Here is a 19,284-nt window from a genome sequence, read left to right as displayed (position 1 = left end):
AGCCTGAAAGAAAGTTACTAGAGAGGACCATTAGAAGGTTAGCATGATCTTTGAAAGAATGTCAGCAAATACTCTTCATGTCACAATTTAAAAATGTTGATAGTATTTAGAAGAATATTCTTTTTCTATTTCCAAGATGAGAAACAGAATCAATGGGCACCTCTGCCATATCATAACATCTACGATTGTGTTATCCTTGTGAATGAGCCAGAGAGATGTAGATTAGATATTAGAGTTAGCTGCAATTGAAACTGGATGGATGACTAGATGCAAAATATAATTTTTAAAAAATTAACATTAAGCTAGAGGGAAATCTCTAATGGAAAGCCCCAGGACTCCATTCTTGGTCCTGTGCTGTCTGTTTTCAGAAGAAAGTAACCAGGATGGTGAAGGGAGAGGAAGTTATGACACATGAGGACTGTTTAAAAGAATTCAAGACATTTAGTCCAGAAAAAAAACCTTGGGCAGGGGAGTGATGACAGCTACATTCTTTAAAGGGCTACCATGTAGAAGGATTAGATTTGATCTGCTTGGCCCCAAAAGAAAGAACTAGGAACAATGGGTAAAAGTTACAAAGGGGTAAATTTAAGCCGCACATTTTCTAATGAAATGATCCAAAAATGGAATGGTCTACACCTCCAGGGTTCGTCATTTTCTCATGACTGGAAATCTTCATGTGGGAGCTGGGTGGTCATTCATCAATGTCATAGAAAAGATTCTGGCTCTTCTATGGGTTGGATCACATGATCTCCAAAGCATCTCTTCCCAAACGCTTGAGAGTCTGTGATTCAGTAAAGTTTTCTTTGTTACAACCCAAAATGTTGTGGGAAAATGAGGAGTTTGACAATAAAACCCCAAATCATGTGCATTTGGTCCTGTGTGGATCAGGCAAAAACCAAGTCAAATTACTACTGTCTCCAAGCAGCAATAAGTTCAGTTAACAAGTTCTAAAAGCCTTAGTTATGCTGGAGGGCAAACCATGCCCTTATGTATACAACAACCTACAGTATATTTCTGTCACAGTGACACAGCCTTGCAATGTGGGTGTTATTCAGCATCACTGTGGCTCTTTGCTGTTTTATGATTATTGAGCTGTGACTATTGTGGGTATTTCTGTTAAGTTTTATTTTAAAGGGAGAGAAATGTCAACTACTCTACCACAGGATAGCTTCTCTCTTTTGTGAGTATACTGAAGCACATTACCAAAGGAACTTGTGGATTTTCTTCTTCTGAAGATTTCTTAGAAAAGAAACAGAGCCAGTCATTGTATGACTTAAGTGTATTCTTATTAGGAAAAGGGGAACAGGAGTAGGAATAGGAGTCTCTAGTCCCCAGGAAATTGGGAGCTTCTTGAAAATCCAAACCATAACTTTAGTGGCTCCTGAAATCAAAATTGCAATTTGAAATCAGTTTCTGAACTGAATCTACTTTTCTGAAGTTTTTTACACTAGAGGTAGTAGATAACCAGTTCAGGTCAGAAGTCTGGTAGAGAAAGAAACTGTTTAAGGCATGGTAGGAGCAGAAGTTACAAAGCAAAGTTTTCTATAACTTTCCCCTTCCTGTTAATATCTTTCAATCTAAACTTTTCCTATTAGTCTTTGGTTAGCGCCAGAAATTAACTGGTCTTTGTTTCTGAAGGAAGGAGATTGGGCTCAAGGTATTCAGTGGTACCCCAGGGGGTTCAGGACATCTTTTTGTTCAACATTATCTTGTTTGGCATTCGCCAAAGATCTGAGTGGCTCGTTGAAGTCAATGCAATGTACATGAAATTTAGGATTGGAAAAGACCAGCTAACCTACCCCTTTCATTTTACAGAAGAGGAAACTGAGGCTAAGAGAAATTAAATGATTGGCAGGATGTCACATAGATAGTTAGTTGCAGAGTCTTCTGACATACATCAAATCCAATGATCCTACTGTTATAGAATTCAGCTAAAGCTTCCTAAGAGGGGTTATATCTTATCACGTGGGGCTCAGCTCAAGGCTACTAGTTTGCAAAAATTCATACACTTTCCGTGTTGATTTAGGCCACTAACCAAAGTAGAAGACAGGGTGAAGACAGGAACATATATATTTTCAAGAAGTTTGAAGGCTATTTTCTCCTATAGAATTCTCTTCCTTCTACTGCTCAAGTGACTACCTCTTGGTGGCAAGTTATCTTTTCATTCAGTTATTGGACAGTGCTTTGAGTGAGAATAGTTTCTGAATCATGTACTGGTCCTTTTGTGAGAGACTAAGAATCTAAGGACAGTATAACACCATACTGAGAGGGTGTATATAGTTATATTAAAACTGTACAGTATTTAAACTTAGTATATACACTATTAATCTATGTTTTTATTTTGAGAATTGTTAGGATGTTTATCTTCTATGAACTAATATTTTTACCCTTAGATTTTTCTTCCCCATTTTAATGGTTCCATAATTATCCTTGTGCAAACACTTTTAAAATTGCAGCTATCTGTCTTGAACGCCAAGCCTCCCTTTGATTCAGGGTGTAACCAAACACACTTACATTATAAGTGTCTATACTGTACAAAGTTTAAAACAAACAAGGCTTAGTGAAATCCTGACTGTGTCTGAATATGAAATCATCTCAAAACAAACTAGAAACTTAAGGACAAAAGAGAAGGAAGTATCTAAAGATTTCTGTTCGGAAGGAGACATGCTATCAATTTCATTTCTTTTAAAAAGAATGTTAGTCACTCAGAATCTCTGAACAGAAAAAAGTGGGAGAGAAGCAGAATTAGTTTATCAATGGTCAAGAGTTTGGTAATAGGAGATACATTTTCATCGAGGTATTTTTTCCCCTGAGGGATCAGGTCTCAAGTTTTCATTTAATTTGGCTTGAAGAAGTTAGACCCAATGGAAGCCATCGTCAAGGAAGCAGGAAGAGAGGCACTTGAAAATCACCATCAACAAACACTGAACACTGACCAAGGGCATGGTCGTACAAAGAGGTCATTGTAAGCAATGGGACAGCTGGGCAATTTAACCCGAAGATGTATCCTCTGAAAAGGGAAACAAGCTGGGCACATGACTATAGGCTGAGTATCACAGACATCTTCATGTGAAAAGTCACGTAGTAAAGAAAGTATTGATCACACGTGAACACAAATACAAGCCCCAGAATGATAAACTACATTATGCAAGGAGTCACGATTTTTCAGCTCTATACTCCCAGCATTCAGCACAATTCCACGCACATGCCAACACTTCAGTCTGAAAATTGTTTATTTCTAAGACAGTGTCTCCCAATGAACCACAGGTTCATGGTGTATGCTACCTGGGCCCTCAACGTGGTAAGGCAAACAATCTCCTTAATATTAACCCACTGCTCACAGAGGCTGTTTCAACTCAAACCACTGACCCTAACCCGAAAGTGCCAGGTACTGTGCTGCCAAATCTTCCATAATCCTGCTATTTCCTACTAATTTATACTACCTTATACTTCATTGAAAAAAGGTCACTCACCAAGAGTGTCCCCATCTTCCCTCCTGTTCAATGAACATCATTCAGACATCTCCCCCCTTTCTCATTCATTGCATCTCAGATTAAATACTTCTTTTTTAATTTTTAAAATTATTTAATTTTTATTTTTAATACTTTTTTATTTGGATTAAATACTTCTTACCAAAGCTGACTACTCTACACGGACTCTTGATCATGTTCCCTCCCATATTTTCAGGCATATTGTGCCTGTTTTCATCTTCATTTTCTCTTATTTTCAATCTCCCTCTTTCAACTGGTTCCTTTTTTGATTCCTATAGTTGTAGCTATGCATCCTGCCCATCCTTAAAAACTTTTCACTTGATGTAAACATCCTTGTTAGCTATTGTTCTGTATTTTGCCTCCCCTTTACAGCTCAACTCCTTGAAAATAAATGAAGCTTCTATTAAATATGTCTAAAACAGAACTCATTGTTCCTCCCCCAAACCATCAACCCTTCCTACCTTCTTTTTTACAGCATCCCTCAAGCTCATAAACTAGGAGACTTCCTTGACTTCTCTCTCACTAACCCATGTTGAATATATTGTCAAGGCCTATCAATTTAACCTTTGTAATATTTCTTGAATAAACTCCCTTCCCCCTGACACTGCCACTAATTTGGTGCAGGTCCTCATCACCTAATGCCTAGACTCTTGCAATAGCTTGCTGGTGGGTCTGCCTGCCTTGAGCCTCTCCCCATTCAAATCCATCCTCCATTCAGCCACCAAAGTAATTTTCATAAAGCATAGGGCCTAATGGGTCATCCCATCTATTCAATAAACTCAACTAGACCCCTATCACCTTCAGGATCAAACACAAAATCCTTTGTTTGGTATTCAAAGGCCTTTAAAACCAAGCCTCCTCCTACCTCTCTAATCTTCTTATATCTTACTCCCTGCTACATATTCTTCAATTCAGGAACACTGGCCTCCTAAATGTTCCACAAAAAAGTCACTTTATCTCCTAGGTCCAGGCATTTTCTCAGCTTGTCCCCCATGCCTGGAATGCTCTCCCTCCTCAACTCTGCTTACTGGCTTCCTTTAAGTCTCAACTAAAATTCCATCCTTTTATAGAAAACCTTTCCCAACCCCTCTTAATTTCAGTGCTTTCCCTTGGTTAATTATTTCCTATTTATCCCATATATAGCATGTACATGTATTTGCATGTTGTCTTTCCCATTAGATTGTAAGCTCGTTGAAGGCAGGGATACCCTTTTCCCTCCTGTTGTATTCCTAGTGTTTAAAACAGCGCCTGGCACATAACAAGCACTTAACAAATGTTTCTTCATTAATTGCCTGACTTATTATACTTTCTGAGGACATACCTAGAACATAGGACAGTTCCTGCTCTCAAGGAGCTCATATTCTAATGGGGAAGATAGGACCATGGAAAGTTTTAGCTGTAAGTTAGGCAGAATAGTCCCATAGTCCTTAGCATACAGAGGCAAAGCAGATATTGATGGCTCTTCTTTGGCATCATTTCCACTGAAAGGAACCTTTGATCCTTTTTAATAAGCAAATTAACAAGCAAATTATGGTCTGAAGTTCCTCATGTAATAAAAGGACCTTCCAGCTGAAGGAACAGAAGCATTTTGAAACTATTCTGGGAATTTCAATTCCCTTAGTAATGTGTTTCTTATTTGCCACATCAGGATAACTAATTTGTGAAAAGATCAGTCAACAGCAAAATCTACCAGATGTCGCACTGAAGCAAATCTCTGACTTATAAAAATGGGACTAGCCTACCCCTTTTGCCAACTATGGTTTTTTGATAATGTCTTTAATGCTTTTTTTTTTTTTTTTGCACAAAAATCACCTTTGGGAGGGAGCATAGTATAGTGGGAAACTGCTTTAATATCTGAAGGACTTGAGTTTAAATCCTATCTCTGAAACCTATGAACTATATTACCCTGAGCAAGTCACTTAACTTTCCTGAGTATCACTTTGCTCATCTGTAAGACAGGTAAAATTATAGTAGGATCTACCTCCCAGTGTCATTATGAGACTTAATGAGATAATACAAATATTAACTACTTTGTAAACCTCGAAATGCTACATAAATGTTGGTTACTATTATTGATAACATAGTATTTGTTCTTAGAGACATCAAATGTCTTCTGGAGTTGCAATTTTAATTCTTCCAGTGCTATGATACTTCATGATTTATTTATTTATCATTCAGAATTTCTGGAATTTAAGACAAGATTTTATAACAATGATGGCTCTAGGATACTGTAAGTATAACTGAATTTCCCATATGTTTATTATATATACAGTCCCAAAAGTCAGGGTGCAGTTTTAAGCTATTAAAGCTTAAAAAGCTGCTTTTATAACAGTTTTAAGTTATTCTCATATGGCAGAAAAGATCCCAAAGCTCTTAATTTTTATTAAAAAATAAAAGGATGTGCATCTATTATCTTATAGTAGCATTTTAGAAGAAATTTCTGGATGCTACATAGTGAAATGTTCCTGAATAATATAAGAAAGTAAAAAATATGTTTCATAATTAGGTTGACAATTAGGGTAATAAACTAATTATTTCACTTGTAAAAGCTATAGTTTTCAAGTTATCAAAAAATAAGGACTATGCATGACTAGTTGTTACATTCAAGTCAATATTGAGAATAATATGAACTTAGCCCTATAAAAAGGATTGATCAGTTAATTAATTGCTCTAAATAATAATTGTGCCAGGAATTTCTGATTTAGTCCTTTCACATCAGTAACAATGACACTGTGGGGTAAGATCAGTGACAGTTTTGACATGGTTAGTGAGCTACGATAAATGGAAAAAGTTACAATTTCAAGGGGATGCAAACACCCCTTCCCCCTTGGATGTTTAAACTAACATATATCTTTATTTATTTATTAAAATCAAGGAATAAAATAAAAACTTTGTAATACAAACCTAGAGATATCTCAGTGGAACTTGTGAAGAATCAAGAAATCTTGAAGGTAGTTTGGGTAGTCTGCATGTTGCTTAGATCAGTAAAGTTCAGGTGAGATCAAGGCTTAGCACATTAAAATAAAGGCTATCTGTTCTTTAGGTTATTAATTGTTTCAGTCATGCCTGACTCTTTCTGACCCTATTTAGGGTTTTCTTGGCAGAAATACTAGAGTGGCTTGTCATTTCCTTTTCCAGCTTCATTTTATAGACGAGGAAACTGAGGCAAACAGCGTGAAGTGAGTAGCTCAAGGTCATACAGCTAGTAAATGTCTGAAGCCAGACTTGAATTCAGGAAGTTGAGCCTTCCTGACTCCTGGCCTTGTACTGTATCCACTATGCCACCAAGCTGCCCACACATATATGCCTTTACTTTTCAGTTATCATATCCCTGCCTGTGTTCTCAGTTTGCTGTTGAAAGCTCCCTTTTAGATTCCTAACTTTTATTTTGAGGTAGAAGGATGAATGGTGCTCTAACATAAGGAGTCTTACTGAAAGACTTACTGAAAGTGTTGCAGTTTTTCATTCAGAAATCAGCCAGGTCTCTTTAATCTCCCCCTTTTTACTTGATAAGGCAGAATAATTAGATTTCCCTACATAATGAAGAATTGCACTCCTTTGTCTAATCTTTAACTTGATTTTAGTGTGACTACAAAGCTGAGGTGAATTCTGATTTAATCCTAAATATAGGATTGCTGGATGACTTAATGGGTCAGGTTGTGGAGGCCATTTAGTTTATTCCACAATTTTCTTCTTGGTGAATTATGTTGACAATTCTTGATTGGAAAAGGACACATTGACATTTGACTCACAAACAGGAATATTTCCAAATGAAGCATTTTAGAGCATCTTCGTGACTCTAGAATACCCATAAATTTCACAGAGCAAGGAAGGGACTTTTCTTTGACACCCACAATTCAATTTAGAGCCTATTTTGTGCCAGATTTTGCATGGTTGATGTACTCTTATGTTTATGCACAGACATCACCTGTAATCATTTACTTTTTATGATATAAAATATCTGTGCATACTCAAGCAACAAATATGAAAAGTTTTGCATATTTTAGTAGCAGTCATAAAATATTACTTAATCATTTAACAACACCTATTAAAAAGGAATTTTAAAATACTTCATAAACATTATCAGACCATAAACACCATTAAAATGTGAAGATCTGTCTAGGCAACAGTATAAATAAAACTTGCAGACTTGCGTAGAGGCTTATGCTTCATAAAGCTGGCTCTTGTGTAAATATTGTTATGGCATTTTACAGATGAGGAAAATGAGGATGAAAATACATTATGAGAATTGTTCCAAAGTTAGATAGCTAGTAAGTATTTGAGCTGGGATTCAAAGCCAAGTCTATTGGGTCTGCCTCTAAATAACATTCTCAGTCAACAACACAGGTGAAAAAGAATTTCCTTCATTGCTTACAGTTTTGAATGACCAGGTGATTATAGAGAGCTAGGTGCCCTTCATCAAAAATATCCCATGTCTGTGTATAATTAATGTTTAATAGTGAATAAATAAGAGTATCATTTAAATTTTTGTTATTTGGGACTCAAATGCTCCTCAGAGTTCAAATTTGGTGTCTCTAATTCAGAGTGGTTAAATTAGCTCACAAAGGTAACTATATCTGGAAAAGCAAAAGAGATGGAATTTTTGAGACAGTTGACGACCAGATCTTTTTTTTAATAGACCCACACCTCACATTGAATTACAATCCAGAGCAATTCAGAAGAATCTGCAAGTCCCCAAAGGTTTGCAAAGTACTTTACAAACATTATCTCATTTTATCCTCACAACAACCCTGGGAGGTCCATTTTATGGGTGAGAAAACTCAGGCAGACAGAGGTTAAGTGATTTGCATAGGATCACAGAGGGAATTAGTGTCTGAATCTGGATTTGAACTTAGGACTCCAAGTCCTGGGCTCTGTCCATTGAACCACCTGTCTCATGCATTTTAATGTGGATCATGACTCTGTGCTTGAGGTTCTGATGAATCTTACAGATAAGATGAGAAAGGAGAAGCAGCAAATAGATACCTTTCATTATCTGTGCTTAAGCTCCCTCTGTAAACTTCAAATAGTCTTGGCTATCTTAAAGTGACACCTCTTGTGTTTAGGTGATTAATCAATATTTATGGGACACTTATTATATGTAAGAACCTGGACAATATGAGAAAAAAAACAGAGAAACAGTTCCTTATCTCTAGAAATTTAAACTAGTATCAGATCTGGACAGACAAGACAAACATGTGAGAGATACTACTTCAGTGGGTCTGTGATCTCATTGAGGTGGATGCTCCCTCCAATGGTGTTTCTTGCAAGTCACTCTTTCTTTCTTGATCTGTGCAATCATTTTCTCTGTCCTCCTATAAAACCTCAAGAGGTCGTATACACAGTTTGTGCTGTCACAGGAGTGGACTAGTATTGGGGGAGGGCAGTGTTCTCTAGATCTCTTGGTACCTGGAAAACCATTTCATCCCTTTCTCTTGTTGCATGACCATTTCACTGTGTTTTCTCATCCTATAGTTCTCTGAGGTTTCCCTTATGCCATTTCTCTTGTGCATGGTTCCAGGTTGCACGCTACTCTCACTTACTATGTGTCATTTCCATTGGCCTTTAGGTGACTTGAAATTTTAACTCTTTGGGGACTGTAGTATTCTATAACTTGTAGTAAAAGAGCATCACTAGAAGAATACTGACATTAAAAACATGAGCTTTTTTTTTTCATGGAGAAGGTCAGGGTCATTTAAGAACCATGGAATTCCCCTAAAGCAATCCAACCCGTGTTCCTCCATCCATTCAATTCTGAGTCCAGCTCATTGTTCATTTTCAGTGTCTATTCTGGAAATGTGTTCTGATATACCAGCTCTATGGACCATATATTCAATAGCATATCACAGTTTGGACAATAGCATAACTATACATCATTGTCAGATAATAGAAAATTTTCATCCACTTGATTTTTCAAGTGTGGCTAGTTAGACCAGACTCTTGAGTGATTAGGTGTTTCATTTAGCAGATTTTGCAATGTTTCAGGACTTTTGACACAACCAACAAAATGCCATCTCTACATAGAAATATCTGGAGAATCTAACCATCTATATGGAATATGAGCTATAGTCATCCATGATAATGGTAACTCTCTTTGGTGAGCATTGTTACTTTGTTTTATGCTTTACTTCATATTAATAATCAGAAGATCAATGAACAAAGTTATCTCTGTATTTATATCTTTCAGTAAGCCTTATAAGATCCTGATATATCCCTGGGACACATCTTATTGGAGAAGAGACTTTAAAGAGCTATTTTGTTCTATTAAACCAAAAATTTTTTTCTTTAATAGTTAACAATAAGCACAGTAAGGTTTTATATTTTATTTTTCAGTCAACCGTGTGCCTGAAAAGGCTATTGTAGAATATTATTTGTGAAAGCCTGTCTGTTCTTATTTTTCAATCAAAGATGACCTTGGCACACATGTAATTATTCTCAAATATTTTGTAGGGATAGGAAAGTAGGCATATGAGTCAGTAGTTACTGATAATTCTCTCAAGGTCGCTTTCAATGAAAAGATATTGACATAAAACCACAAAACACAATATATGTCAAAGAATAAGATTTTAACAGGTATTGAAGGAAGAATCAGAAAGAAAAAAGAAAAAAATCCAATTGGATTTTGAGATACATTTTTTCTGAAATCTATGCACTTGCCAAAATTTCTCACTAATTTTTGGCTTATCACAGTAAATTTTCTATGCAGGGCTGGAATGTATCCAGAGTAAGCAATAGCATTTGTGACATCATTTTAGAGGCTTGTGAAGGCCCCACATAATGTTCTACCTCTTAGCTAATGCCAGAAATTCAGCCATTAGGCTCTAATCTTTTTTGCTCAAGGCTCTGTTCCTTGTTAAAATGCAAAAGCTCTTGTGAATTTTTAAATTGCTATATTACTTTGTTATTTCGAAGGATGCCTGGTGTCATCCTCAAAGAATCTTGTGGCCAGTCTTTAGACAACAAGTCTCTCCGGACTAGTAGCAAGACTTGTTCTTGTGAAGAGAGAGATATCATCCATTGCCAACTTCTGCTTAAAATCTTTGCAGCTTAGTAGGACTCATCAGAACTGGGTTATCATTGGCACAATAGATTAGCTTTGAAAAGTAGAATTGTCTCCAAAATAGGATGTGCAACTGGAACAGAATTTTGGTAGAGAAAGCTTTTATTAAGAGCTAATTATCTATGTAAAAAGTAATATATTGTAGGGAGGGAATGTGAAATTAAATAAGATATGGGCCTTATTCTCAAGGAACTTATGATATAGTGGGGGACACACATATATAAATAACCTGAAGTCTGTGCAAAAGCATAAGGCTTTTTTTCCTAAGAGCTTATTTAGTTATTTCTCTGTATTTATATATATATATATATATATGCATATATATATGTATTTATATATAATATATACAATATATTTATATAATGCATATATAAATTTATAATATATATCTCCATATTGGCACTAGATCTCTCAAACATTTGGGTTAAAACCAATTTATTTTGTAATTTTATTTTTCATTATGAACCTAATCAAACACAGAATTTCAAAATACAAAGAACAAAAAGGAATTGTATATGAACTAGTGAACTTTTGTTAATACAGTTTAAAAAGCGTATTTTAAATCTAACATGACAGTAAACAAAATTGCCCTGTAAGACACCTTGTGGGATGATGAAATACAAACATCAGTGTTCCCACTCACAAAAATCATGTCTTCTAGTTCTAAATTCTCCAACAGTTTGTTCAGCTCTACAGTTTTCCTTTTATCCTTCTATTAGACTTATTCAAGTCTGAAAGAGAATATTAAGTTCTTCTACCATTACAGTCTTTTTATAGTTCAGTTAACTTTTTATTTACAAATTTATCTGTTATGCCAGTTTGCACATGTATGCTTTATTCTCTATGGTTCCTTAATGTAATTTCTCTGTTTATCTCCATTGATCCTTATTCTCACATTCAAACTCACTTTTTGTTCTTATTTGAGTTTTTAAGTTTATTTTTAAAATGTCATTACACCTACTTTTTATTCTGTTTTTCATTTATCTTTGGCCAAAAGCAATACAATTATATTGCTTCTGGAAGGCTGGCCTGGATTGGGAGAGAGCAGGCACATTATAGTGATTCTGGATTAAAGCCCTAGAGGGTAAATATTCCAGTAACTCCAGAGCTTAGAAACAAGCTGAAGATTTAGGAATTAGGAAATCAAAATCAAAAACTATAGAATAACTGGCTTACCATATTCAGAAACAAACTGAAGCCTTGAGAACTATAAGGTTAATAAGAAAAACAAGGCATCAGGGCAAAGAAAGGTCTGGAATTTAAGAAGTCCAAATAGATCAGATATGGCACCAGCCATAAGGACACAGAAGCAAGACTGATTCTAGGACAGAGACTGTCTGATTTTTGACCTCCTTAATTTGTATTTCCTATAGAATGCCCTGTAATTGCACAGGTATGTACAGAAGACAACTACACCTAGGAAAACTATTGTTGTAGATGACCTTTGATCCTGGTTGACACAGGAGTAAGAGATCAGAGTTTCATGAGCGATCCTTAATAACCAATTTTTCCCTTTCAATGGTCTGTCAAACTGCAGGAAAGGCACTTTGTTGTCTTAAGGAGAAAAGCAAAAGGATATGAATTTTGTGAATCAAAAATAAAATATCCAACAAAAATCCTCTATACGTAAGTAGGTTAGTATTCACATTCTACTAAGGAATCTGGGATTTAAAATTTAATACCTTTTTTTGGGTAGACATAGTCATTCCAGTTTTTCCTGGACAGACAAATTAGTTAGATATATTCCAACAGTTTTCTAATGTCCTTAAAAAAGGGTCATATTCAGTCAAGCAGGGACTATTGACTTTGAGTAACCACATGGTGTCTGACAATTTTATTAGGTGCTTCACTGTCCTACATAAATTCTTAATTGATTGTTCTGATGACAACGAACCAGTCTTACATGCCATTCTGTGTGAGAAGACAGTATACTTGTAAATGTTCTGCATCAGTGCCAATTATTGTCATGATTCACTTGCTTAATGGAAAGCCCCCCCCCCGCCCCAAGCAACTCTTCTAACAAGATTATAGCTACTCTCATCTAAAAGAAAATCTTATTCAAAATCATATGTGAAAAGAAAGACTGAACAGATGAAGAATTATGAATAGAACTCAAAAAATTACGTAAGAAAAGTCATTATACTGTTCACATCCCTTGTCCTGTTATTGGGTTCATAGCCCAATGATGTCATTGACAAGAGAGACAATCTACATTTGCTTACCAACTTAATCTAGAAAAAATTTCTGTTAGACATTTTATTTTGTGATTCAGAGAATCCTTTCCCATCTGTGTCTCTACTTAAGACTAGTAAGTGTCTTTCCTATTGTGTGACTAACTATTGGAGGGCATAACATGGTTATTCAGGATATCTGTGAAACCTTTGGTCTCTTAACCTCTGCCTTAACCAGGATGGAAGGTTATTGATGACCATAATTAGTATATTAATGGCAGCTTTATTTGCAATAACAAAAAGTTGAAACAAAAAAGTGTCCAGTGATTCTGGAATGACAACAAATGGTGGTATATGACTGAAATGGAATATTATTGACAAATTATTGATAAATATGGAGAATTCAGAGAAACATGGAAACAATAATGACTGAGACTTCAATAATGCTTTAAAATTTCCAGAGTGCTTTATGTATGTTATCTCATTTGCTCTTCAGAAACAACACTGTGAGGGAGATATACTACAAGGCACTGCTATTCTCTGTTTTACAGATGAAGAAACTGAGGTCAAGAGAGGTTAAGTGACTTGTCTAGGGTTCACACAGTGTCAGAGGCAAGCTCTGAACTTAGGTCTTTCTGATTCCAAGTCTAGTACTGTATTTATGACACGACACATTTCCTAAGACATATGAAAAGATTTAGAATTTTAGAGTGAAGCAGGCAGAATTGAAAGACCCAAATGCACAACTGTAACAATGTCTACATCTATGATACAATAGTAATGCCTGGGTGACCTCTTAAATTACATTTAAATATCATCTAAATTATCCTTTGTTCTAAACGAAACAAATATATGAAAAGATAGGTCACATAGTTTCTGAAGAAGATAATAAGGGAATATCACTTTTTCCAAGTCTATAATTTGACTGTAGATATGGTATGATCTAGGTATGAGAGGAGAATTGTTTCATCAATGAATATTAGTTTTAATAAAAGTGAATGAATGATACCTACCTTACTCAGATTATTAAATGTCTTAATCATTGCTCTTAAGGGTATAGTGGAGTACAACTGATGCAAGTCTATAATCTGTTTAGATCTACCAGTCTAATATTTCATAAAACTCTATTTATGGGGCAGCTAGGTGGTACAGTGGATAGGGCACCAGACTTGGAGTCAGGAAGACCTGAGTTCAAATTCAGTTAACCCTAGGCAATTCAGTTAACCTCTATTCATCTCAATTTCTTCATTTGTAAAATGGGGATAACAATAGCACTTACCTCCCAGGATTGTTGTGAGGATCAAATGAGATAATATTTATAAAGCACTTAGCACCTGGCACACAGTAAGTGCTATGTAAATGTTAGTTATCATTTACAGTTAAATACTATATGGGTCCATTTTGTCTGAATTAACTCTGAAAACTACACCATTTAAAATCTAGATGCATGGAACTTGGAAAGAATTTGTATACCACAAACTATAATCATGGTCATGATTCAATTTTCATGCAGATTCTTATTTGAAAGCATTTACTCAAGACTGCACTAAGTTTTTGTTAAATATACCCTTTCTTTCCCCTTTCTTAACAGTTCCAAGAAATAAGTATCATCCTTTCTCATTAAACAAAAAATTGTGGTTCAAACAAAGGACAAGACTCTTCTAAAATTCAAATTAGTAAACAACTTCTCCATGTAACATTCATCAGCAAGGCTGAGGATGTTGGAATAGAGAGGCAAGAGAGAGTCTAAGATGCCTTTCCCTCTTTCGACCATTTTACTTCCCTGCTTAATATACGTTAGTAGCCGTTACCTCCAGAAACATATAAATGACTCTGTTTAGTTTTGTAAGTCCTTCGTCACCTGGATTCGATCTGACTTTACAAACTCATTATACATTTCTCTCTGTCCCTCATTCTATAATCCAGCCAAACTGGTATTTCCTTTGTTTTTCACACATAGCACTCCATCTCCTATTTACATCCTTTTGTACTGGTCATGCCTCTAATGAATGTCTTCCTCTCATTTGCTTTATATAATCTTTCTCTTCCTTGAAGATGCAGTGTAAGCATCACCTTCTACAAAAGAAGCCTTTTTTGACATCCTCCCTATCTCCCACCCCAGTGTTTGCATTCTCTTTTTTTAAATTAGTTCATATTTAATCTTGTTATATCTATCCTGTATGCCCTCATAGATGTAAAAGTTGTCCCCTCTGCTAGGATGTGAGGTCCTTGAGGGTAGGGATTGTTTCATTCTTTGTCTTCGTATCCCTAGTGTCTAGTAAGGTTCCAGGCTCAAAGTAGCCACTCAATAAATGCTTGTGGATTGATTCTTCATGCTCACCAGATGTGGCCAAGGCAGGTTTACTGGGATGAAGACAATTGGAATTCTTAGTATCCCAATATGGGTAGTGCAGAAATCTGCCTTGCTCAGAGTTAGATGAAAGGATGCTGATAGAGAAAGCTATGAGGGGAAGAATACTGAAGAGTAAATAATGGAACAATGAAAGTTGTCCCTTTCTGTCTGGCTTTGCAGGTAGTTACAGAATAGATATTAATGCTGTCAGTTTAAAAAGACAAATGTATTTCTATTAAAAGGATATTGTTTTGTTTCTTCTCCCAAGCCTTGTATAGAGAAAATAGGGAAAAATGTAGGGAAAATGGGGCAAATTAAACTTGGAAAGTATCTCAGAGTCTAAAGATTAAGATTGTAAGTCATAATATTTTGAACTAGGGCCTGATTTAGTCATCTAGTTCAAACTCTTCATTTTAAAGATGTGATTTACCCAAGGCCACACATGTAGTAAGCTACAGAACTAAAACTGGAACCCAGATCCTCTGACTCCAAAATTGGTATCCTGTCTAGATTACAGCATTACAAACATTATCTATAATGGGGATAAACTAGAAGTAAAGAAAATAAACAATTCAAGAAATATTAATTTCATAGGTAGGCTGAGCTAGTATAATATAAAATGACAATATTAGCTCAATTAATTTATTCAGTGTCATACTAGTCAAACTACCAAAGAATTATTTTATAGAGCTAGAAAAATAATAACAAAATTCATCTAGAGGAACAAAAGGCAAAGAATATCAAGGAAATCAATGCAAAAAATAAAGAAAGGTAGTCTATCAATATTAGATCATAAAAGTAATCACCAAAACATAGTCCTGGAGAAGAAACAGAGTGGTCAATCAGTGGAAGAGATTAGGTATATAACATATAGAAATAAATGATCGCAGTAACCTAGTATTTGATACTCTCAAGCATTTGATAAACCTAGTGTTTGATAAACTCAAAGATCCTACTTATTGGGATAAGAACTCACTGGAAATCAGTCTGGCAGAAACTAGGAATAAATCAGCATCTCATACCATATAAGCTCAAAATGGATATATTATTTGGATATAAAGGAAGAGATAAACAAATTAGAGGAGCATGGGAAAATTACCTCTCAGATCTTTGGATAAGGGAAGAGTTTATGAATGAATTAAGAGATATAGAGCATTATGGGAGGGAAAGTAGACAATTTTGGTTACATTCAATTAAAAAGGTTTTACACAAACCAATGCAGCCAACATTAGAAGGAAAGTAGAAAGCTGGGAAAAATTTCATAGCAAGTTTCTCTGATAAAGGTTTTATTTCTCAAATATATAGGATACTAAGCCGGATTTATAAAAATAAGAACCACTTCTCAATTGGTAAATGGTCAGAGGCAATGAATAGGCTGTTTTCAGAAGAAAAAAAATCAAAGCTATCATATGAAAAAATGCTCAAAATCACTAATAATTAGAGAAATGCAAATTAAAAAATAACTGAGATAGCATCTCATATCCATCAGACTGGCTAACATGACAGGGAGAGATGTGGAGTGATGTGAGGGGATATGGAAAAATAGGTACATTAATGTACTGTTGATGGAATTGTGAACTGGTTCAGTCATTCTGGAGAATAATTTGGAGCTATGCGTAAGGGACTATAAAACTGTACTTACCCTTTGATCAATACCAAAGGAAAAAGGAAAAGGGTTCCTATGTAGAAAATTATTTATAGCAGTTCTTTTTGTGGTGGTAAAGAACTGGAACCTGAAGGGATGCCCATAAATTGGGGAATGGCTAAACAAGTTGGGGTCTATGATTCTGATGGAATATTATTATGCTGTAAGAATGATACAGAAAAATCCAGGAAGACTTATATGAATTAATGAAAAATGAAGTGAGCAGAATTTGGAGAAAATTGTACATAGAAGAGCAATATTGTAACGATGTGAAAGACTTAGTTACTCTGAGTAATGTGATGATCTAAGACAATTCCAATGGGCTTATGATGAAAAATACTATCTACTTCCAGAGAGAGAACTTATGGACTTCAAGTGCAAATTGAAACATTCTTTTCTTTCTCTTTCTTTGTTTTTTTCCTTCTTTCTTTCTCTACTTCTTCCTTTCTTTCTCCCTTCTTTCTTTCCTTCCACACCTTCCTCCCTCCATCTTTCCTTCCTTCCTTTCTTTTTTTCATAAGGTGGCTAATATGCATGACTTCATATGTATAATAGGTAGCCTATTTCTTGCTTTCTGAATGGTTGGAGGAAGGGTGGAGGGAGGGAAAGAATTTGGAACCGAAAATTAAAATTAGAAATTAGAAAAAAATAAAACAATTAGTCAAGAAAAAAGTACTCCTTTTAATGATTCCAGTGGTAACATATTTGTGCCTTCCCATCCTAAACAACTCTTTTCCCTATTTTCCTGTAAATCTGCTCCTAGCATGCTGGGAACCTTTCTCCAGATATTTCAACAACATATGATCTATCAGTATTATCTCAATGTGGCTACTGTGTTGGCCCACCCTCTTCTCTCCTCCACCCCTCCTAGGATGATAAGATCATAGATCTACATTTAGCAGGAACTCTGGAGGCCATCTAGTCCAACCTTCTCTATAGTTTCCAATAAGGAAACTGAGGGTGGTTAATTAATTGAGAGAGAAGTAAGAATCAGAGATGGAATTGGAACTCAGATTCTCTGATTTCGAAGCTAGCTTTCTTTCCACTGTACCATATTGTTTTAACTGATCACAATTTCCTAACTGAAATATTTAAGTTAGCTATCCAACCATCTAGGCTTTTTTTTTTTTTGACCTTATAGACATTCTGAAAAAGTTCAAAAGTATAAAAAGGTTGTCAGAACAACCACTGCTTGTTATGTTAGCTGGAGACCATTTGAGGGCATGTACATATGACATGAAGTCAAAGTGCCATGACAAAAATCCTTCTTTTCAATAGGAAAATGACTCATAACAACTAAAAGGCAGAAAAATCTCTTATACGAATGACAAAATCTGTGTTTGACCCCTTTTTATTTCAAAGTATCATTAAGATTAGCTCCCAGTACTCAGAATGTCAGAATAGATGATACCTGAAGGTCTTCTTTCTCAAATGAAAGCACTATCCAGCAGGGCTCAGGTGGCAAAAATGATGATAATAAAAATGGTGATAATTCTTTGACGATAACATGAGCCAAGACTAGGGGGTTGGGAGTATAAGCATGGAGTGCTACTTCCTCTCCAGTTATTATTTACTTTCTGTTTCTCTACTTTCCCCATGTTAACTAAAGGGATAATGGCAAAGATCAGAGACATCATACACTTCTCCAAATTCTGGTAGCCGTTTGTAATCTGTATCCACAACTTTTGCACTTAATTTGAGAACAATAGAAGACAATTGTTTAGTAGAGCTAAGTCTTATCTTCCCACATCAACACTAAGCTCCTATATAGGGCAGGAATCCTGTCATATCCTTCCCTCATCCTTTCCCCTTACCCCAATTCCATCACTTCTTTCCTTTGCCACTTTTTTTACTTCAATCATTTTATGGTATGGGAAATCCAAACTGCAATAAATTTTTGCAGAAGAACACAAATTATAAGCTCAAGCAGAGTGGAACATTAATAGAAAATAAGCACCATTAATAACTTGGAAACATTCATTTTTAAATAAGGAACTTTGGGGACATATTTTTAGCAATGTGACATTTTAAACTAATGGTGTCATTTTAACATTCAGTCTGTAGCAAATTTAAAATCATTTTAATGGTAGGTAGTTTATGAAAAAAAATCATTAGCTACTGGATAGATACCATTGTAGCAAATACCATTACTGTGAAAATCCCTAAATAATAAAAGATCCACACATCTTGACCAAAAGCTCAATTATTCAAATCAATATTTGATTTAATTCAACTCAATAGACACTTATTAAATTCTTGCCATGTGTAAGTAATTATGGTGGGGAAAGAAGTTACAAAGATGAAGAAGGCAGAACTCCCAACTTTTAGGATGCTGAGAAGAATCTGTCATAACAAAAGATTTAGAGTTCTGGGGATTTCACTTCCATAGAATTTAGCCAACATGCAGATGTGAATTTTCCGTATAGCAAGATTTTTAGAATAATGAAAGATGTCATTTACTATCAAGCTCTCTCATTTTACAGATGAGACCAGAATAGTTAACTGTCACCTTGGAAAACAGAGAGAACCCAGACTTCAGAGGATAATCAATTGCTATGTGAGGA

At 35.4% G+C, this 19,284-nt stretch overlaps 1 protein-coding gene across 8 annotated transcripts in view; it reads right to left on the bottom strand.

The window, feature by feature from the left end:
• PIP5K1B (phosphatidylinositol-4-phosphate 5-kinase type 1 beta) overlaps positions 1 to 19,284 on the bottom strand; it is a 338,296-nt gene that overhangs the window by 55,322 nt on the left and 263,690 nt on the right. Inside the window, exon 14 of one of the 8 annotated variants that reach the window (XM_072611048.1) lies at positions 125 to 10,624. The exons of 6 other annotated variants lie outside the window; for them this stretch is intronic. In XM_072611048.1, the coding sequence (XP_072467149.1) occupies positions 10,582 to 10,624 (43 nt within the window). In that variant the 3' untranslated portion in view covers positions 125 to 10,581. Of the gene's footprint in view, positions 1 to 124; positions 10,625 to 11,083; positions 12,106 to 19,284 lie in introns of those variants that run through there. One more of the 8 variants, XM_072611054.1, reaches the window with a different exon arrangement.

This window comes from Notamacropus eugenii, chromosome 1, assembly GCF_028372415.1.
Source record: "Notamacropus eugenii isolate mMacEug1 chromosome 1, mMacEug1.pri_v2, whole genome shotgun sequence".
Lineage (NCBI taxonomy): Eukaryota > Metazoa > Chordata > Mammalia > Diprotodontia > Macropodidae > Notamacropus > Notamacropus eugenii.
Note: the sequence above shows the minus strand (reverse complement) of the source record. Positions and strands in the feature narration are given on the sequence as shown.